The following is a 23,046-nucleotide window of genomic DNA, read 5'->3' on the forward strand; positions in this document are numbered from 1 at the left end:
CAAGAAATAAACCTTTTTCGTATTTGCCTTTACAGTTCAGGTGGAATTCTTGCATGTAAAACAAAGATGCAGCTCATTTTGTGTAGTTGTTGGCATTGTTAGATTCTAACAATGTGAAATTATTGGGTGGTCTTCGATAAACAGTCATCTTTTAGTCTCAGTCCTTCTACCATCTGCACAATGAGAAAATCTGGCCTACTTTACAAAGGAGAACAGGAGAAGGCAACCATATTATACCTTCAGCAAGAAACTTCTGAAACGTGTAAGTGGCTACTAAGATGGCTAGCCATCTCAAAGCTAGCTCTAAGCATGTTTTCTCAAAAGTCTAAGTTCATTGGAAGGTACGCCTTCATAAGTTCATTTAGGATTACTCTTTCTGAGTACTTTATGAACCTTGAAAACAAATGTGAAGGTGAGTTAGAGTTTTGTGTGTGAAGGCTATGTTTTAAAACACTGGTGATATTAAGTGATCTTACTCTTTGGACAGTGTGATTACTCCCTACTAAATGTCACATACCACTACTTGGTCATAGCTCAGTAGTAGAGCATCTGCTTTGCATGCAGAAGGTCCCAGGCGCAATCTCTGGCATCTCCAAGTGGGGCTGGGAAATTCTGAAACCCGGGGGAGCCAGTCATTGTAGATTGTACTAAACTAGATAGACCAGTGGTCTGATTCAGAATAAGCCTAAGGCAACTTCCCATGTACTTTTTTTTAAAACTAAGGCTGTGATATATCCTTTTATAGTAGCAACTTCTCCAACCCCCTTATCCCTTTTTTTTGGCTATGTATGCTACATAGGGAAACTTTCTCTTGACTTCATGGGAAGACTTCCTTCCTTTGTAGCTGCTTAACTTCATACTTACTGGCATTATTGAGAATAGGGACCATTTGAAACAAACAGTTTTTTGGTTCACAAGTATATAGAAATCCAAACCACCCTGACTCAGCCCCCAGTCCTGAACACAGCACAGTGGATCTTTGAAAGCTTTCTTTTAAAAAACAAAACCTTCGAAAACCCAACCATCAGATATCACTTGACAATGCGTGTCTATTTCACCAAGGGAAAGGTTAGCTGAGTGGTTGAAAGAAGAAAAGCATGGAGATGACTCTTAGGTTGCTTATTTTGGGCATAGCCCACCATTCAACAAAATTAGGGCTGCTAACAATTACACAGTTTAAAAATATCAAGGAGCAGCCTCAAGGTTAGTTCAGATATTTCAAGTACTGTTGGGAAGTGGTGGGTGGCAGGAATGGATTGCAAAGAGATTACTTTACCACGGTGGTGTAAGAAGTGGCCAGGGCTTTCTTCCCATTGAGTGCAAGCAGAAGTTTGTAAGAGCCTAGTGGATGTGCACAAGTGCTTGGGTGCAGTCCTTGGGTGTTCCAAACAGTGCATCTAACCTGCCAAGTTTTTTACTGCTTAGTCCAATCGAGGACTGAATAACAGGTCCTTCATCGAGGTCCCTGAATAACAAAATTCTTCTCTTAAAAACTGGAATAGAGAACCTGTGGCCCATCAAATATTAAACCAGGTAGCAAAACTGTGATCAGGAAAACATTTTTGTGATACTAGCCTCCTTTAAACCTAGCTTTGTACATGAATAATTTTTCTTCCTGAACTGGACACCACTGTCATAGTTAAAGAGCTGAACTCAGCTGCCAGTTCATGAGAACCATTTCTCATTGGGACAAGTTCAATATCTCTGATGTTACAATGCATTTTTAAAATTAGTTTTTGCACCCTCACATTTCAGTTCAGGCTTGCCAGCGCCTTCTGCTAAGTTTGCTATTAGTGTAGAGGGAATGATAGGCACCTTTATGTGTTACATATGAAACCTAAAGGATATGCAGCATTAAGAACTTCGGAAGAGCCCTGCTGGATCAGGCCAAAGGCCTATGTAGTCCAGTATCCTGTTGTCACACTGTCAGCCAGATGCCCCACTGGGAACTCCACAAGCAGGACCTAGCTTCATGGGAAGGTACTCAGTATCCTGGAAATCTGATTCAGTGATTGTATGATTTCTAAGGCTGTCAATAGGAGATTACATTATTATTATTATTATTATTATTATTATTATTATTATTATTATTTGCACACAGTGGCAGCTTTCTAAAAAGAAAGTTGGCAGCCAAGAAAAAGGAGCAGCTGCAATTGGAGACTAAGAATGGGTTTGATGGAGCAGCATTCGTTTATAGATTCCAAACAAATGAATTGGTCAATGACTTAATAATTTCCTTGGTGGCTATTTGGGGTTATGGTGTATCCCTTTGAAGCGAACTGCCTGCAATAAAGGTCAGAGTTGACATTCCCCTCTTGGTTTAGGACTGGTAGTTTGGGAGGGCAGCGGCTTTTTAGCTTCTCATCACTAATCCCTTTATAATTGAGTCATTGGTCATCTGCTGAGGCCTATGCCACTGCAGAGGGCACACTGCCACACTCTGAAGTAGGGGTCACTAATCTGATGCCCACAAAAGCTTTAATTGCTGCCCCAGGGCAAGTGCCCCAGACTGAATACTAATTGAAAAATAAAAGTCTCTTGTCCTCCTAGAAAGAAAGTTATGGGGCAAAATGTGCAGGTACCTTCTAAGCGCTTCTGTGAAATTAGTGTGAGTATGACGTGGCCCCCTTGTATATTTTTCCTGGTTTTGAGGAATGCTTCCTGTTGTTATTAGACAGCACACTGTCATTCTGTGTGCATGTCACCAGTATTGTGTGATCTTCACAATCGGGAGCAGCAGGACACAACTAACTTCCCATGGTAAACGGAAGGTTGCGAGGAGTGGTTCGTTTCTAATTTTGTATTCTGCCATGTTCCCTATGGCAACCATTTTGTGCCCACAAAACTCAAAATCCAAAATGTGCCCACTGGTCCAAAAAGGTTCATAACTCCTACTTTAGAGGCTCCTGTTTCTGGTATGGACAGTGGTGTTGGGGAGCCTTTTGTACTAAAATCCAGATCTCCTCCTCCTCTGTGTGAAAAACACACTTTGTTTACAAGGCAACCAAGCCCATCGCAAACAAAACACAGCATGGATGAGACCTCAGAAACATTAATTTGTGCAGAGGTATCTACATCTATAGGGTCGCAGGTGCCGCTGTGGATTAAACCACAGAGCCTAGGACTTGCCTATCAGAAGGTCGGCGATGAATCCCCGTGACGGGGTGAGCGCCCGTTGTTCAGTCCCAGCTCCTGCCAACCTAGCAGTTCAAAAGCACGTCAAAGTGCAAGTAGATAAGTAGGTACCGCTCCGGCAGGAAGGTAAAACGGCGTTTCCATGCTCTGCTCTGGTTCACCAGAAGCGGCTTAGTCATGCTGGCCACATGACCCGGAGGCTGTACGCCAGCTCCCTTGGCCAATAAAGCGAGATGAGCGCTGCAACTCCAGAGTCGGCCACAACTGGACCTAATGGTCAGGGGTCCTTTACCTTTTTATCTACATCTATCACTTAGCAAACACCCATTTTCTGCAAGTTTGTGTCCTGGTCCTGCTGTTCCAGGTTCTCCTGGTCCCTTACAGTGTTCCTATTGCCTGCTTGCTACCATCTTTCCTGCCATCCTTGCCTGTTTACCCAACCTCTCTAAGACTACAAACAGCAAGCAGATGCAGTAAAGACAGCCTCCATTTGTCTTGCTTTCTCCCTCCAGGTGGTGGTGCAGATTTGGGGCCAGAGGAAGAGGGCAAGTGAGTAGGCATCAATGCCCTGGAGGTGAGGGAGAAGGGGATCTACCTGGGGGACCTTGCCCAAGGCCCTCATTCCAAACCTGAAGATGTAAAATAGGGATGGCAACTCCCATGCTCAGAGGCCAAATGTGGCCCTACGTGCCTCTCTTTCTGCCCCTTGGAATGTTCTCCCTAGGTCACATCCTTCATAGGCCCTATTTTGCACCACACGTGACTGTTGCTGTTTGACTGGGATGTATCTTTGAAATCTTATAATGACCCCTTCCTTGCTGTTATGTACTGAGTTGAATAGGATCCAAAAGGCAGCAGTCTGACTGGTCCTAGAACAATAGGATCCAGAATGCAGCAGTCTGATTGGTCCTAGAACAATCGGATCCAGAATGCAGCAGTCTGATTAGCCACCCAATCCAGCTCTAGGTGGAAGGGAATCCGCAGCCTGATTGGCCTACAAACGAATCCTGGAATTAGCCAATCACGTGGGGCCCATTGTGTACATAATGTATATAAGGCAGACATTCTGGGGGAACTTCCATTTCTCCTCACCACTATGAGCTGAATAAAGAGCATGAAATCCACTCTCAACTCCGAGTATATTTCACTTGCCTTGATAGAAGATAGGTAGGAGTGTGTGTAGAAACTAGCCTCCTGTACAAAAGCAAAATTTGCATTCATTGCTTCACCCACTTTTGACTCTCGCCTAACCCAGCACCAGCATGTAGCCCCCCCCCCGAAGCGAATGCACCTCTCAAGCTGAAAAGGGCTCCCCATACCTGCTGTGAAGCTGTATTGCAAAACAACATTGCAAAAAAGACAGTTGCACAGTTTCTTTTTGGGAAATGATTTGGGCGACATCAGGAGGCATGACTCAGGTTAGACACTCCAGAGTGGCTGGGGAAACCCAGCCAGATGGGCGAGGGTATAAATAATAAAATTATCTATTGTACATGTGTTCAGTACGAATGGACAAGGGTCGCCCATAACCCTGTTGTCAGCTTCATTCATGACCCTCTAAATAAAGTATGGTTTCTGCTGGACAAAGGGATCCAACTCCCAGTGACTTAGCAATGACTGAAGGGACCCCAAGGCCAGACATATTCATATTTGATCTATAATTCTCTACATCCCCACGAGACTGTGCTGGGAAGGGGGAGTCTAGGAAAATGGAGCAGGGCTCTTGGTTTATCCTGTAAAATGGCTAACGTATTTACTGGTAATGGGAAGACGCCATGGTGATGCTATGGAGATGATGCTATACTAACCATGCATGAGGCCTCACGGGGGAATGTTAAGCCCCCCACAGAAGGGAAGAGTTCAACACGTAACAGGTTTCGACTTGCCTGTGTCCACCAAATGGAGGCTGCAAGCACCAGCCCTGCAGTTTTATACCTCCCACCTCCCAGGCAAGGTTGCTAGTGTGCTCACGAAGAAGCCCAAGCTGACTGCTTCTCTCGCTGAAAGGAAAAGCCTGTCCAACATGAAATGTAAGTAGGGGACTCTTAGATTACCGTGTGGATGAACAACAAACTTTTAGTTGCAGGTGCTGTCATTATTTTATTTTGATTTATTACGCGCTCATCACCCTTAAGGTCCCACAGCTGGTTGGAGTAATGTAAAAATACACCATTACAGATGACTTAAAGCAGGCATGTCCAAAGTTTGTATCGGGGGCCTAATCTGGCCCGCCAGTTGGTTTAATCCGGCCCCTGTGGCAGTTTATTTCCTGGGTTAAAATCCTAAAAAAAAACTCAACAACTTCAATCCTAAAAAAAAAAAGAGCTCAACAACTTGGGGGTAAAATCATAAAAGAGCTCAACAACTTCAATCCTGAAAAAACAATTTTGGTGGCCCTTTGGTCGGCCCTCACGGCCCTTCACTTCATCAAATCTGGCCCTTTTTGAAAAAAAGTTTGGACACCACTGCCTTAAAGCAAATGGCAAAACTGCTCTGTATCAGGACCAACACAGCAGCATTCAGGTTGCCCAAAATATCCAGTGCAAGGAGGAAGGGATCAGGAGGGTTTTTTTGGGGGGGGGATTAGGTGTTTGGGACTGAGAGGGTTGCACTCCATGTGGTATAGTGGTTAGAGCATTGGGATAGTATATGGGAGACCAGGGTTCAAATCCCCATGAAACTCACCGGTGACCTTGAGCCAATTGCTGCTGCTGCTACTCAGCCTAACCTACCTTGTACGGTTATTGTGGGGATTAAATGAGGATGATGTATGCCACCTTGAGCTCCTCAGAGAAATAGGTGGGCATAGAGTAGATACAATAAATAAATGAGAATAGGGTGGGTCCTGAAGTATATATAACTTAAGTGTCAAAGGCTAGGATAGAGATGTTTCTTCAGTGTATGACAAAAACTCTATAGTGAAGATGCCAGGAGCACTGATGCTGCCACAGATAATGCCCTCTCCCGGGCTGCCACCACTCTCGAACTTCTATGGGTGGTGGAACTACTAAGAGGAACTACTAAGAGTTAATGTACTATATACATAATAGTATTAAGAGGTTCAATAGGGAGGGAGATGGTCTTTTGGGCATTTGGGGCTAAGTCATTTGGGCTTCGAATGTAACTGTGAGCACCTTGAATTGGGCTTGGAAACACAATAGCAACCAACTGAACTCAGGCGCAGAGTTCAGGCTAGAGATGGAGAGAAAACTGATTCTGTTTACATTATAAAGAAAAAACCGCCTAACTACCACTTCGCAAACCAATCCACAAATTGAACAGCATGTATTCTTTGGAATTCACACTTTCAAAAATTTGCAGTGCAGTTCTCCAATCAGTTCAGTTCATAAGTTTATTGCTCTAGCCAAAGGCCATGGCAAACCTGTAGTAACAGCCTTAATAAAACAACATGGGTCCATAATATAAGCTAATATCCATGATGTAAGAGAGAGAAGATACCAGATACATCAACAAACTCAAATCCATCTTGATTTCAGACTTAACCTTTGAATCACCACAACAATTTGTTTATTAATTTATTTTGCCAATTATTTTTATTGATTTTCCAATATAAACCTAGTTACACAAATTAGTTCCAAATTAATACAATTTTGTTAAGAGGCTTCCCACACACACAGTTCCTGATGGATCTTTATTATCTAATATTACTGTGTTTCATATTCTCATTTATTTCCATTATTACATTCCATTTTTCCAAATTATCACACAATTAACAGTTGCACTTTTAATGATTTCTATTTGGTGTTATTTTATTATTTAACTTCCAAAAAAAAAAAAAAGGCTTCAAGTGAGGACCCATAGCTTTTTCCTTTTCATCCTGTGTCCACTACACCCAAAAGTCAGTTGTTAGTCTCTTGGCTTTATATGTCTCTCTGACGTTTTCCTCTTTCCTGTAGCATTTAGGGCTATCTCCTTACTCCCACTGTTGTTGGGGCAGAGTTGAAACTTCAAGGTTAAACCCTCTTCTTTCTCCTGCTCAGCTCCTTCCCATAATACTCAAGCAGTTCCAAATTGACAAGAGCAGATCCCTCCTTTCTACTAGCACAGAGTCAACAAGTTTTGAGTTCCAGAGATTTGTCATTTCTTCTTCTGGCTGAGAAAGGAGGGAAAAGGTGGCGCCATTCCTCTTCCAACACCCAAAAAGCCCTCGTGCAACTTTCCTTTCGCTGCTACCATAGCATTTTTAATTTTTTTAAAAAAATAGGTTATATCTCAACATCTCCACAATCTCTTTCAGTCTTATTTTTTTTTTGGGGGGGGGGTTAGGCTCCAACCCCCAGCGACAAACTTCCAAACAAAACAGCTCTCTCCCTCTTTTAACTCCTTTCAAGCCGCACACAGCTTTACATCTTCTTTTAAATCTCAATGTTACATCATGCATCAAACCATCCTCACCTGTATATCTTAAAATTCAATATTAAGAGAGGGTTGCTGAATCACAAACATAAAATCTTCCATAAAATATAGCAGAGAGCCCGCATCTCCTCCATCCCCCCTCAGCACAAGATAGATTCTTCTCCCAATTTCAAATCTCAGTTCCATGCAGCTGGTTGTTTGCAGTTATAATGTACATGTCCTCTTGTGTGTGCACCCATTCTTAATGCCAATTAAAACCCAATTACAAGGAGAACCTCTACATCCAATGGCAGTTTTGGGGGTTTCACATCAGGCAAAGTGAGTAAGCACCCAGCACCTCCACCTGTCCCTTTGCAGGGGCAAGCCATTGAGGTGACAGCAGGTCTCCGGTACCTCCGGTACCTCAATAGGTTTATGTTGTTGTTTAGTCGTTTAGTCGTGTCCGACTCTTCGTGACCCCATGGACCAGAGCACGCCAGGCACTCCTGTCTTCCACTGCCTCCCTCAGTTTGGTCAAACTCATGTTTGTAGCTTCGAGAACAGTATCCAACCATCTCGTCCTCTCTCGTCCCCTTCTCATTGTGCCCTCCATCTTTCCCAACATCAGGGTTTATAGGTTTGGTTTAACCATTTCCATCCTCTTTATTCAGCCTGTGCCTCTCTCCTATGTTGAGAGAGTCGTCACCATGGTATGAGACAGGAACTGGAAACAACCACCATGACAATTTATAGAGATTTTATATAACTCCTTTTCCCTGATTATTTTATTATTATTTTTCAGTCAATGCATAGAGGGCTACTCTCTGTCTTATAAAGCCATTATTGTCACTCAAAAGAAACCAACCTATTTCTTCCAGGGTGTGGCTACTTGCTTATGTTAATAAAGGTTTCAGAAAGTCTCTGGATAAGAGGCAGGCTAACAGATAATGAGTGATGTCTTACACCTGAGGTTAACTACAAATGCAAACTGTGTCCGCATACATGACCTTGTTTACTGTAGCAGCCATCCAAGATTGCAATAGGCATTACTTGAAAATGCAGCTCAATAAAGGCATTTATTGAGGAAGCTGGTGAGCGTTGGAGCTCTAAAATACTCTGGAGTGGATACCAAGGGAAAAATATGGTATTTCTAATTAGTAGCAGGTCATTTCTGGATTCTGTCCAGAATCCAGATTCTGGGTTATATCCAGAAGAGCCAGTCTCTTAGTTGACACTTACTCAAGGTCAAACCAGAGCTCAGTTCTGGAATATAATAATAATTTAAAACATCTTGACAAGCTGCTTTCCAGAGCAGGTTATCGCTCAATTCTATATAGCACAGTGCAGGAAAAAGCTCAAAAGGCATACTAGCAATTTTTAAAATAAACTTTAACCGAGCACAGTTTGCTCTTGCCTTAATTGTTGGCGTCCCAGATTCTGAACAAAGAAGAGCTGTTGATATTCCTGGTGGTAGAGAGTATAGCTTCTAGGGAAAATAAAATATTCTGCCTGGTTTCCAAAACCTTAATGGAGTTCAAATCAGAGCCCCAGATTTCAGTGTCATAAAGAATTTGAGTAAGCACTTTACTATCAAATATTTCATGGCAGGTTCAATCAGCTGTTGTAACAGAACTTCATCAATGCCCCAATAGTTTTCTGTGCTTTAACTTTCACTGCTTCCATCCGAAACTTCCAAGGGAGGTTTCACTAAAGAGTACACCCATGTATATAAATGAAGGAGTTTGTTTCATACCTTGTCCAATTCTCCATTTTTTAAAGTTTTCAAAAGTATGCAAAGGTGCATATTTAAGTGAGCAGTGTGCAAACAAGTGAATATATTGGGTGAGGGGAGAACATATAAAAATGCATATATTAGTCAAAACTGCATACAAAAGTGTGTCTGTTAGGAGAAATTCACACTCAGATGCTGATGAATTTTCATGAGGATTAAGAGAAACACAATTCCAAATTGCTGCAACAACATGGGGGGGCCTGAGTTTAAGACAAGAAGGTGACGGAAACCAAAACTGACAGATCGTGTCCACATCTCATTTTGAGAGCTGGGTAGCCAAAGTGGGGCTATTACCAATGTCAGCTTCGTTGGACTGGTCATGTTGTGTGGATGCCTGATTATCATCTTCCAAAGCAACTCTTCTATTCCAAACTTAAAAATGGAAAGTGTAATGCTGGTGGTCAACAAAAGAGGTTTAAAGACTGTCTCAAGGCAAATCTAAAAAAATGTAGTATAAACACCAACAACTGGGAAACACTGGCCTGCGAGCGCTCCAGCTGGAGAACAGCCTTTACCAAATGTGTTTGAAGACACTCGAACTCAGGGTGCAAGGGAGAAACGTGCTAAGAGGAAGGCACGCCTGGCAAATCCACACCATGATCAACTCCTGCCCGGGAACCAATGTCCACACTGTGCCTCCACAGTCACTTACGGACTCATTGTTATAACCGTGTTTATGGAAGACAATCTTACTCGGGTACGAGTAATCGCCAAAGAAGAAGAAGAAGAAGATTACCAAGCAACTGGGGTGGGGGTGGCTTGCTCCTAAACCTTCCTCACCCCCAGGTTTTTAGAAATAGGGAAAAATCTTTTCGGGAAGAGAAAATGAGGAGCAGGCTAAGAAATCCCACAAAACAGCTATGTTTGATAGGTTTTAAGGATGTGACAATGAAGAGTGCATGGTTGGTTCACAAGCTTCATGATGCACTGAACAGACACACTTTGCACTGCAGCAATTTAATGCAGTTCCCACTTGTTTAAATAGCACACTTTTAGGGAGGAGAGGAGAGAAAAATTAATTTAGATAACCTGTTCATATAACAATCCTCAGAGTGGAGCCCAAGATGTGTATTGTGTGATGCTTTGCAGCTTGCAACGGTGTGTGTGTGTGTTATACAATGCTATAGTCCAGTAAGACACTGGTGGATGTGTGAAATAGATACAAGCACACACAGACCCAGAGATGTTTTCCTCTAAGGAAAATGCTTCAATAATACTTGTAAGTGACAATAATGACTTAATAAGGCAAACTATGGCTTGAAATGCACCCCAACACTAAGAATTTTTAAAGGCAGACTATAGTTGAACAAAATCACTTTTGATGGACTGAATAAAACAGACAAGAATCATAGAATTGTGGGGTTGGAAAGGGACCCCAAAGGGCCATCTAGACCAACCATCTGTAATACAAGAATCCCACCTGAATAATGCCCAACAGGTTGCCATCCAACCTGTTGGATTAAAAAATCTCCAAGGATAGAGAGTTCATTACTTTCCGAGGGAGCCCGTTCCGCTGTTGACCAACTCTTTAGGTAAAGGTAAAGGTACCCCTGCCCATACGGGCCAGTCTTGCCAGACTCTGGGGTTGTGCGCCCATCTCACTTAAGAGGCCAGGGGCCAGCGCTGTCCGAAGACACTTCCTTTTTTTTAAAAATATTTTTATTGGTTTTTACACATAATAAGAACAAACAAAACAAACATAAACATTAAAAACAAACAACAAAAATTGACTTCCCCATGCCTTCCCTTCGCCACATCCTTGTTTTACCATTTTTTCGAGCAACTCATCGATCAGTCTTTAGTCAAGTCCCTTTTGAATTTTCTTAAAGTTTAAGATTTACAGCTGTAATTCTTTGTTTCCTACCCCTTAACATCTTATCAGTCCACAATTTTACAGTAGTTTTTTAGATATATTTTAAATTTCCCCCAGTCCTCTTCCACTGTCTCTTTCCTCTGGTCACGGATTCTGCCGGTCATCTCTGCCAGTCCCATATATTCCATCACCTTCGCTTGCCATTCTTCCAGAGTAGGTAATTCTTGCATCTTCCAATACTTTGCCAACAGGATTCTTGCTGCTGTGGTTGCATACATAAAGAATGTCTTATCCTTCTTTGATACCAATTGGCCGACCATGCCCAAGAGAAAAGCCTCCGGTTTCTTAACAAATGTCCACTTAAGGACTTTTTTAATTTCATTATAGATCATTTCCCAGTAGGCCTTAATCTTTGGGCAGGTCCACCAAAGATGGTAAAAAGTACCTTCAGCCTCATTACATTTCCAGCATTTGTTATTGGGCAAATGATAGATCTTTGCAAGTTTGACTGGGGTCATGTACCACCTATAGATCATTTTCATTATATTCTCTTTCAGGGCATTACATGCCGTAAATTTAACACCGGTGGTCCATAACTGTTCCCAGTCGTCAAACATAATGTCATGACCAACATCCTGTGCCCATTTAATCATAGCTGATTTCACTGTTTCATCCTGTGTGTTCCATTTCAGCAGCAAATTATACATTTTAGATAGATTTTTAGTATTGGATTCTAGCAGTTCTGTTTCTAACTTTGACCTCTCCTTCTGAAAACCAAGTTTCCTGTCCTGCTTAAACATCTCATTTATCTGACGGTAGTGTAACCAATCTCGAACTTTATGCTTTAGCTTCTCAAAACTTTGTAACTTCAGTTTTTCGCCATCATATTCTAAAATTTCACAATACTTAGGCCAATTTGAGTCCATATTAATTTTTTTCACTGCTTTCGCTTCCATTGGTGACAACCACCTAGGGGTTTTACTTTCCAATAAATCCTTATATCTATTCCAAACATTGTACAATGCTTTCCTGACAATATGGTTTTTAAAACTTTTGTAAACCTTTACCTTGTCATACCACAGATATGCATGCCAACCAAAACTATTGTCATATCCTTCCAGATCAAGAATGTCTGTGTCTTCAAGAAGTAGCCATTGCTTCAACCAGCAAAAGGCTGCTGATTCATAATAAAGTCTTAAGTCCGGCAGGGCGAAGCCCCCTCTATCTTTTGCATCAGTTAAGATCTTAAATTTTATTCTGGGCTTTTTGCCCTGCCAGACAAATTTAAATATGTCTTTCTGCCACTTCTTGAAACAGTCCATTTTGTCTAGAATCTGCAACGTCTGAAATAAAAACAACATTCTTGGCAATACATTCATCTTGATAACAGCAATTCGGCCTAACAAGGAAAGTTTCAGCCTAGACCATATGTCTAGATCTTTTTTAACTTCTGTCCAGCATTTTTCATAGTTATCCTTAAATAGATTCACATTTTTTGATGTCAGGTTTACCCCCAGGTACTTAACCTTTTTTTCTATTTCCAACCCAGTTTCACTTTGAAACCTATCTTTCTCCTCTTTTGTTAGATTTTTTTCCAGCACCTTTGTTTTCTGTTTGTTCAATTTAAATCCTGCGACCTGGCCGAATATCTCCATTAATTCTAAAACTCTTTTGGTACTAGCTTCTGGCTGTTGCAAAGTTAGCACTAAGTCACCTGCAAATGCCCTTAACTTATATTGTTTGGATCCGACCTGTATTCCTTTTACCAGCTGGTCCTTCCTAATCATGTTTAATAAAACCTCCAGGACAGATATAAATAGTAAAGGGGATATAGGGCATCCCTGTCGTGTACCTTTCTCTATTGATATTTCATCCATTACCACATTGTTCACAATTAGCTTCGCTCTTTGTTCATAATATATTGCACCTATACCGTTTTCAAACCTTTGGCCTACCCCCATCCCATGGAGATTCTTCTTCATAAATTTCCAAGAGATGTTGTCAAAGGCCTTCTCCGCATCCACAAAGATCAGAACTGCCTTCCTGTTAATGTCTACCTCTAGCATCTCCAAAATGTCTATAATGTTCCTCACATTCTCTGACATATGTCTCCCTGGGAGAAAGCCTGTTTGGTTCTTATGAATCTCCTCCACCAAAACTCTCTTAAATCTTTTTGCCAAAACGTCTGCAAAAATTTTATAATCCACATTCAAGAGTGATATAGGGCGGTAGTTTTTAACTTGATGTTTCTCAGTTTCTGTCTTCGGTATAAGTGAGATGAATGCTTCTCTCCACGATTCGGGAGCCTTTTCCCCCTCTAATATCTGATTGCATACTTCCTTCAATGGCTGTATTAGCCATTCTTTAAGATCTTTATAGTATTTCGCAGTCAAACCATCTGGTCCTGGTGATTTCCCCAATTTCATATTCTGGATGGCACCCTCTATTTCTTGTTCTGTAATTTTTTCATTCAAAATCCTTTTATTTTGTTTTGAAATCTTTGATAGTCCATATTTTTTAACAAATTCCTCTATTTCTTGTTCGTTTGTAGGCCCTTGTGCATAAAGTTTTTTGAAAAAACTTTGAAAACAATTACTTATTTCGTTTGGTTTGTTGATAATTTCCCCCTCTATTTCCAGGGATGTCACCGTGTTTAACTTTTGCCTCTTTTTCAGTTGCCATGACAGCAGTTTCCCACATTTATCTGCCGATTCAAATGTCTTTTGTCTCATTTGCTTTATCTTCCATTCTATTTCTTGATTCATCAATTCCATATATTGCGTCTGATGATATTTTATTTCTCTTAAGATCTCATGAGACTTAGGTTTAGATCTCAGTTTCTTTTCTCCTTCCTTTATCTGGTTCAAAATCTTTTCCTTCCTCTCATTTTGTTTCTTCCTTTTTATAGAATTTTGCTGAATTAGGAATCCACGCATCACGGCCTTACTTGCGTCCCATACTATTCTTTTTTCCACTTCCGTTCTCAAATTTATCTCAAAGTAATCCTTCAATATTTTTTGGGCCTTTTGATAAATTTCTTCATCTCTAAATAGGGTGTCATTCATCCTCCATCTGAAGGTTCCAGCCGTTGTTAATTTCATTTCCATCTTGACTGCATTGTGGTCGGAGCAGGTTTTTGTGCAGATTTCTGTTTTTTTCACTCTTGGTGCCAGACTGCTAGAAATCCAAATTTGATCAATTCTAGTCCAGGTCATTTTTGCTTCCGAGAAGAAGGTTCCCTCTCTTTCCAGAGGGTTCCTAGTTCTCCAAATGTCAATCAAGTCCATGGTGTCAGTGAGTTCAAAGAAAGTCTTTGGTAGTCTCCCGTCCTTAGATATTACTTGTCTTTGTGCCTTGTCCATGTTTGTGGAGACAACTCCGTTGAAATCTCCCATCATTATGATTTTAAAGTCCATAAAGTCCATTAAAGTCTCATGCAACTTCTTGAAGAACTCTGCCTTCCCCTCATTGGGTGCATAAACTCCAACAATTAAAATCTTTTCTCCTTGAATTTGAATTTCTACTGCCAGGTATCTTCCTTCATCATCTTTAAAGATCATTTTTGGTTCCCATTTTTCCTTGGCATAAATCGCCACCCCTCTTTTCTTAACTTTGTCTGAGGAAACAAATTCCAGTCCTAATCTCTTATTTATCAAAAGTTTCCTGTGTATCCTGGCAATATGGGTTTCTTGCAAACAGATTATATCTAGCTGTTCTTTCTTTAATATGTGGAAAACTTGATCTCTTTTTCGGGGATGGTTTAGACCATTACAGTTCCAACTCAGAAGTTGCAGGGACATTTTTGTTATTGGGTATTTTTCCCACCCACTGCTCCAAGTTCTTGTTCCTCGTCGGTCGGTGCTTGGTTCAATCCAAACGATAGGTTGGTAATGTCCAGTGTTCCCCCCTCTGCAGTTCCTTTCTGAAAGTCCTCAAAGTTTCTCTCCAGAAAGTGTTCTTTATCTTGAATTGTTTTTATTTTAGTTTTCTTCCCTTTGAAGTTAAAGGACAGTCCTTGTGGGAATTCCCACCTGAATTGAATGTTGTTTTGTTTTAATATGTCGGCTAGGTCTTTAAATTGTGTTCTCACCTCCAAAAAGTATCTGGGAATATCTTTGAAGATCTGTATTTGGGAATTTTTGATAACCAATGCCCTCTGGAAATGTAGGTTCAATATTTTATCTCTCTCTTCCTTGGATCTGAAAGTTATTAAACAATCCCTTGGCTTCTTGCCTTGCTTTCTTCCAATCCGGAAGGCTGTAGTTATTGTAAATTCCTCTTCCTCTTCTCCCAACTCTTCACTCCAAAATTCTTGGAATTTATCTGTAAGAAATTCCCCAAGCTTGTCCTCCTCCTCCTCAGGCACCAGTCTCAATTTCAAATTCTTGCCTTTCCTCTCGAGTTCCATAAGGGCCAGGGCTTCCTCATGTTCATGTACCTTCTTTGCGATAGGAACAAATTTCCCTTTGGTTTCCTCGGCCGTGGTCCTCGCGTTTTCGGCTATTTTCCTCGTCTCTGCACTTTCCTGAATTAAACGATTTATAGAATCTGTATTGGTCGATATAATTGTCGTGTTCAAATCCAATCTTGTTGTCAGTTCAGTCAGTTTCTTGGAGTTCTCTGTAGATTGCCTAGTAAGCGATTCTAAAGATTCATTTATCCTGAGTAGAGCCTGTGTCATGGAATCCATTGATACCGTTGTTGTTCTTTCCTATGTTGCTGTTGCTCCTGTCAAGGAGCCTCTTTTCTTTTGAGCCTGAGCCTGTTTTGCCTTGGATCTTGTTGATATTTCATCCAGTGGGCCGCTCATATCTCAAGGTCGTTCCCACAGGAACAGTTGCAGTTGGAAAATCCCACTGTTTATATCTCAATGCAACAGTCTCTCTTTTAAGCCTCTAGAGGGAGTACATTATATCCAATACGGAAACAAAGAAACAGGGAGAGAAATAGCCATGCAAAGTTCCAAAAGCGAAAGTCCAAATAAAAACCCTACTTTTTTGCAGTTTAAAATGTTACAGTTTATATCCGCTAAAGTCCCGTTATTTTGTATCAGACAAATCTTACTTTGTATCCTCAATCAAGTTTGACAGCTCCCTTCAGGCGCTCAATTGCCCCGGCAGCCTGGCCAGAGGTATCGGCAGTGGAAGGTTTCCCATTCAGGTCTCCTTTCTTGAGCAGATAAAGTTAAGTCAAATTTCTTCCCCCCCTCTCCTGCTCGTTGGGGGGGGAGGTCCTCTTCCGATGTCAAGTTTAACCAATTTAAAAAGCTTAAAAACGTCCCCTTTAAACACAGCTTGCTCTTTTCGTTGCTCAGTCAATCATGTAGCTCCGGGGGGCAGACTTCCTTATTTTTTGCCTCTCCCGTTTTCAGCCAAATCTTCTTAAATTTTAAAGTCCCGTTCCCTTTATTTATTGTTCTTACTCACGGGTGTTGTTTCCAATCGGTAGTTTCAGGAAGGAATCGGCGCTCTCCGTCAATGGCGACGCGGCTTCGCTCCGTGAGCTGGGTTGCGATCCTCAGCACTGCGCTCACACCCGATGCCGCTCCGGAGCCTTTAAAAAGGCTCTTTCGCGATACCGGGGGGCGCAAAGATGCCCACCGAATCTCCTTGTTCACAGGCTTCAGCGCCTGTGATTTTAGGGGTCCCCCGCTCGCCGAAGACACTTCCGGGTCACATGGCCAGCATGACATCGCTGCTCTGGCAAGCCAGAGCTGCACACGGAAACGCCGTTTACCTTCCCGCTAGAAAGCGGTCCCTATTTATCTACTTGCATCCGAGGGTGCTTTCGAACTGCTAGGTTGGCAGGCGCTGGGACCGAGCAACGGGAGCGCACCCCGCCGCGGGGATTCGAACCGCCGACCTTTCGTAATGTCTTGATTCCTGTAAATAGAATCTGCTGGTTCAGGTCCTTCCTTCCAGAGCAGCAGACTACACTGAACTTGAAGCAAAATAATCAAACAGGAAAAGATTAAGGAGGAGGAGGAAACAAAAGAAGACAAAAAAACAACAGCAAGATTACACCAAAAGGAATATATGAGGAAGAACAGTAGGGTTTGAAAGAAAAGGCTGGATAAAGGGTGGGCGTGGGTTGGACTCAAGCCTTAAGGACATCTGTTTCATATCCAGAAGGTCATAGTTTCAGCTCCCAGCCTCTCCGGGTAGAACTGGAAAAGACTCTGTGCCTGAATGCTTGGAGAGTTGCTGCCAGCCAGTGTAGACCATACTATGCTAGGCAACTTGCTGTGTTCCACCAGAACCGTTTTATTAAAATTCCTGCGTAGAGACAGAACTTGCAAAAGTACAAGAAACCCATGAGACCTAGGTGATTTATTTACTTCAACATCCCTTCCCTAAAGGACTGGGATTGGAGGGCCTGGGCAAAATCATTTCCTTTGTTTACAAGGTTGGCCTGTCAGTTGCAAGCAGAGTTCTCTCTCCCTTTCCCCTCTCCCTACCCTGGTGCTTTCCTTAGATGGTAGGTTTAGAGATATTAGTTTTGCTTTTAGCAAGGACTTGCCCACTAGAGGGAGAGAGAGACTGAAGGAGTTGTATGTACATTTTTTGTGTGCGTTGGAGTAACATAACCTCTCCTTAATGTTGCAGTGCTCTTTGGACTTATTTTGGTTTGGGTATCAATAAAGCTTTCCAGGTTCCAGTGTGTCCTTGAAAAGGAGTACTTCTGCTCTTCCATTCCAAATGGTGAGTCATCCATCCTCCCAAAGACTTATCTATGCTGGGGCATGATTGTTAGAAAATTGTAGAGGGACAAGCTTCCAAAGTCATCACTTTAAGTTTGGGTTTTTAAGAAGATCCCTGCTGGGAAACTGTCTTGAGGTCACATGCCAGTGGTGGGCAGTAACAGAGGCGAATGTGTGTGGAGCAAATTTTACCTTTGTATGGTAAGCTAGTTGTGATTAAAGGACCCACCACCCGCTTGAGGATAAGAAAGACACATGGACACAGTATATTAGGTCAATGGGCTAAAAAATGCCACAACTTTATTGATGACAGCATGTGAGAGATATTGGCTTAGGTACTGGATAAAACAACAGAGCGTGACTCCACGCCCTCAGGGAGGGGTGAGTCTATCAAGGGTTAATCACCAGTGGGAAGAGCCTGTTGATGCAAATACAACTGAAAGCTCCCCCTGATGTCAACGGGGGTCGTGCCATGGCCCTAGCCACCAGCAAGGGCGTTGGACAGGATCCACGACCGCCGGATTCTTTTAACGGAATACCCATAAAATGGAGGGGTAGGCAATGGCCACACCATGCCCTCCAACACACAACCATATTCCAATGCCTAACCACCAATACCCAAAAATTGTGATGATTTGCTACGAGGTAGGCGAAAAACCAAGTGGCCGGTGCCAATTTGCCAGTTGGATAAAAATTCCTACCAGGCCCCTTGGCCAACCAAGGCGACCAACCACAGGTCCATAGCGATGTCAAGAAGCAAGCAATGAACTAAGGGAAGGTGGGTGCGTGATCCGACCAGAAGCAGCAGCACAATGGCTGGGAAACACTGCCGCTGCCGCGTTTGAGCGGCTAAACCCCGCCCCCAAGCCTCCAGTCGATTGGCTGGCCATCTGGGGGCGTGGTGTGGCAGCTGGGGCAGCTGGGCAGGGGGCAAAACACCCCCTGCCAATGCGGGAAACGGCTCCCGCTCACAACTCCTACCCTCCTTGAGGACGAGAGGCTTTCCTTTCCAAACACGATCACATATAAAACATAAAGCTATCTCTCAAGCATTTTCTGTTTCTGCCACTTCTAGGTTTTCCAGAAGGGTTGACCTCCATTCTCTTTGTGGTAACCAACATTGGAATTCTCAACTCCACCGTCTTCAGTAGCCCCAGCTTGGCATCAGTGTCCAGCCTCGCCCTAGCAAACAGCGGCATAACGAAAATCAAACCAGGAGCGTTCAGCATTTTCCAAAACCTCCGCAAACTAAGTTTATACCAGAACAGTGTAACTGAGGTTAAAGCCTCTTGGCTTTCCAACCCTGGGCGTCTAGAAAACCTGACAGTGGCTCAGAACCTCATTGCCAGTATAGGGCCAAAAGACTTTTCAGGGTTTTCCAACCTTACATCGCTGAACTTAGCAAACAATCAGATCTATCAGATATCCAGCAAGAGTTTTAAGGAGCTGACCAAGCTAACGCTGCTTGACCTGTCCGGCAATAAGTTAACAACTTTAGCAAGAGATGTATTTGATGGGCTGATGCTCCCAGTGATGAAATTGGGTGGAAATCCATGGAATTGCTCCTGTCAACTTCAGGATTTTGGATTATTCCTGCAAGGTAGGTGCCCAAGGTGGCTAACAACCTAGTTGTGAAAACAATACAATTGAAATTATTTGAGAGCAGCTAGAATTCTCTCTGCAACATCTTGGAGGTTACAAATGACACTTAAAATTAAATCATATTTTGATTAATTGTGGGATTTTGCAGCTATGGCCAAACTGACTGGGGTTTTTTGGACCTACCTGGAAGGAAGACAGAGACAAAATAATTTTGGGGGTCAAATGGCAGACATACGTTGATTACAAATGCAGAGATGGTTTAGAACCAAAATGAATTACGATTTTTTTCCATAAGACGAGCCTAGTTTTTAGAGGAGGAAAACAAGAAAAAAAATATTCTGAACGAAACAGTAGATGTATGATTTTTGTGGTTCATGCTGTGGCCACAGACATGTGATCTGATGGTGAATTTGGGGTGACCCAATGCAAAAATTCTGAGGATCCATGTGGATCCGTGCTTTGTAACCACGTTTTTGCACCACTGCAGCCCCAGGAAACAGTGGATGCATGATTTTTTCGGTGCAGGCTGTAGCCATGGACATGCTATGTGATCTGATGGTGAATTTGGGGTGACCCAATGCAAAAATCCTGAGAATCCATGGGCTTTTACCTCCCCCCTCCCAGGCAGCCTCCCTAGCGTCCCTTATCTCTCTTCCGATCCCACAAATCAGCTGTTTCCTTTCAAAACCCCTTCCCTCTTGTTTGCCTTAGTGTCTTTTCCTCAGCTGGAGCAGTTTTTTGCTCTTCCTTTTCTTCTAATTTATCTCCTTATTGCTTTAGTCTTCCTGTTTCCCCCTTTTGCAAGTTTGCTCTCTTTACCTCTCCCCTCCCAGGCAGCCTCCTTTCTCTCTAGCATCCCTTATCTCTCTCCCCGATCAGCAAATGATCAGCGGCTTTGTTTCAACACCCACTTCCCTCTTTAAAAAAAAAAGGGGGGGGGAGTATGAACTGCTTTTTGTCCCTGGGCAATTTGGTTCCAGGGACTATGCATTCACTCAATAAGACGCACATACATTTCCCCTTACTTTTTAGGAAGAAAAAAGTCTGTCTTATGGAGCAAAAAATACAGTATGTGTTTACAAGGTGTTAGTGAATTAATGCCATAATGTTATTGTGAATATATGTGCTCTCTTAAATTAGACAACTCTTTTTGAAATTGTGCTTTTGGGAGTTTTGTAAACTGTGATCAATGTGATAAATAATATCTTTCTGTTAAATCTTTATAGTTACTGTTTGTAGATTCAACACTTAATGTGATTCAACACAGGTTGAACAGTTTAAAAGTGCGAAGTGGGCCTCTTCTAATCAGAAATTTGAGAGAGGCTGGCTTAATCCTACAGGCTAACTTTTAAAACCAATTTAAGCAATGCCTTCATTTTTATTTTAAAAAATTAATTGCATAAAAAATTGAAAATATAAATGGAACCAGACACAATAGATTTCAACAGTGAATCATTTCCCAGTCAGTTTTTCCACTGTTCAAGACCGTATGTCTTTACAGAGTTGATCAATGCGTCACTGCTTGAAGATGCTGCCTCTGTCATTTGCCGAAGTCCACCAAACCTAGAAGGGATTCCTGTCTGGAACATCTCTGACTTGAACTGCCTGCCAGACTTCTTTTCATCAGCCTTTGAGAACAGCTTCCATAAAGTTGGACTACCAGCTTTGCTGGTATGTTTAGGTATGTTTCTGTGTATCTGTTAATGTTTGATAACATATCTCTGTTGACATAAGAACACAAGAAAGGTCCTGTTGGATCAGGTCCAAGGTCCATCTAGTCCATCACCCTGTTTTCACATTGGCCAACTAGATACCCCAATGGGAAGCCCTAGATGGGTCATTGGCCTGATCAGATCTGCTTTTCTTACCTTGTTATGTTCTATCTGCTTCTTTAGGAATTCATGTACCCTTTTGAGCTAATATTTTACCTTCTTTTTTTTTTTACTTTGGGCAGTGTTGATGTCGTTCATTTTGATGCTGCTTTTGATCTGGATGGTGAAACGCAGTAATCAACAAATCCAGCCAAGCAAAGAAGCGACTGATCTAACCACTAATGGTCAACCATCTGACTGTGTTGATTCCATGGCTGAACACAGACTGACTGATGGAAAGATCAGAGTCACAGAGACAGGGGTGATGTCTCACTCTAGGTTGTTGAGAGTTCGTGCCAAGTCTGCCTCAGCCATATTGTTGCAGGCAGAGTTCTGCCCCAGACCATGTCAGGCCACCAATTTGGCTGATGAAAAGCAAGGGCATCTAACAACTCCCTTCACACTGTTAAATGAAAAAATGCACATGAGAAGTGAGGACCTGTGCAACTTTATGGAACTGTGGTATTACCACAAGCTAGAAACAGACAACAGAAAGGAATTTCAGAGGCATTGCAATGTGAGCTCATTCCCGACTGAAGTATATCTAGAAACTCCAGATATGAAAGTTACTTCAGAAGTGGCAACAAAAAGTTTGCAGGAAAATTGTATTTTGGGAGCATCTGAGAATGATGATAGCTGTGACAGTGTTGAAAATCCTGAACCCTTCTTATATTTAAGTGTTGCTACGACAACAGTTGAAGAGCAAATTGATGTCCCACCTAAAAAAGATGGGGTTATAAAAGCGGGTGGAAGCTGCTCAGTTTCTTTGAAGCGCGCTTTGACATGGCCTTATGAGATAAAATGTTTGGGGCAGAGGTCTAATGTGTTAAGTATTAGAGAATCATTTAAAGGACAGTTCCTCCTGCCTACTGTCAACCTTGAAGAGAAACTGGATGTTGGGAGTTCAGAATTTGAGGAAGAGTGGCTAGAGGTTCATCCCAGGAAGGCATGTCAGCCATTCGATAAGGGTCAGCTTGGATTAAACCAAGAGGCAAAGCTAGCCAAGGAAACAGAGTTTCCATATCAGCAAGAATCAAGGGCCGAAATTGCCTTAGAGCCAACAGATGTTGGAAAATCTGAATTCACTGTAGATCTGCAAAGGCAGCATGATCTGAGCACATGCCCCAAAGAGGGTGATCACCTAGTCAGTGGCAGAACTGAATTAAAGACAGAGGTAAAACCAGCTAACCAACCCGAGTTTTCACTTCAGCAAGAATCAAAAGCAGCAGTTGCCTCACAGTCTGGACTCAAAACAAAAAGGGGCCCCACAGCTGTGAAAAGGAAACAGTCATCAAAACCAGTATCTGCTCAATCTAAAGTCCGTCAGGAAAGTCATCCCTCTCCACTCTCATCAGCTGATGTTGCTTCCACTAGTCTGCCCCTGTATGATGAGATCTCACTTGAAAACGACGAGTACAACTATGCCAGCCTCCTGCATGAAGTTGTGGAGAATCGTGGGAGGTGGACTAGGGAAAGATGGAGACAGACCCACAGGAAACGTTCAGTGAATCAGCCCCCAACCAAATCCAAGTAGATCACATCAGACTTCAGTTTAATGCTTTGTACATTCATCTTTGTAGTAAAAAGAGAGAGAGGGAGAGGAGTTGTATCTGTCTAAGTTCTACTTTGAGTAAACCTACTGGAATTAATATTCAGGTTTGCCATAATCATTAATTTCAAATCAGTCTAGAACTAATGTTGGATACAATTATATCAATGAATGAATGAATGAATCAATGAATGAATCAATCAGTCTATATATATATATATATATATA

At 42.2% G+C, this 23,046-nt stretch overlaps 1 protein-coding gene across 1 annotated transcript; it reads left to right on the plus strand.

Annotated features, from left to right (window-relative positions):
• The first annotated feature begins 5,127 nt into the window (after window positions 1–5,127).
• On the plus strand, window positions 5,128–22,948 carry LOC309361629 (uncharacterized protein). Its single transcript, XM_081896694.1, has 5 exons — window positions 5,128–5,165; window positions 17,702–17,797; window positions 18,872–19,396; window positions 20,900–21,079; window positions 21,353–22,948. The coding sequence occupies exons 1-5, from the start codon at window positions 5,159–5,161 to the stop codon at window positions 22,801–22,803; spliced, it is 2,259 nt and encodes a 752-aa protein (XP_081752820.1). The 5' UTR covers window positions 5,128–5,158; the 3' UTR covers window positions 22,804–22,948.
• Window positions 22,949–23,046: the final 98 nt, after the last annotated feature.

The sequence above is a fragment of the Podarcis melisellensis genome (genome assembly GCF_964234715.1).
Source record: "Podarcis melisellensis genome assembly, chromosome: Z".
Lineage (NCBI taxonomy): Eukaryota > Metazoa > Chordata > Lepidosauria > Squamata > Lacertidae > Podarcis > Podarcis melisellensis.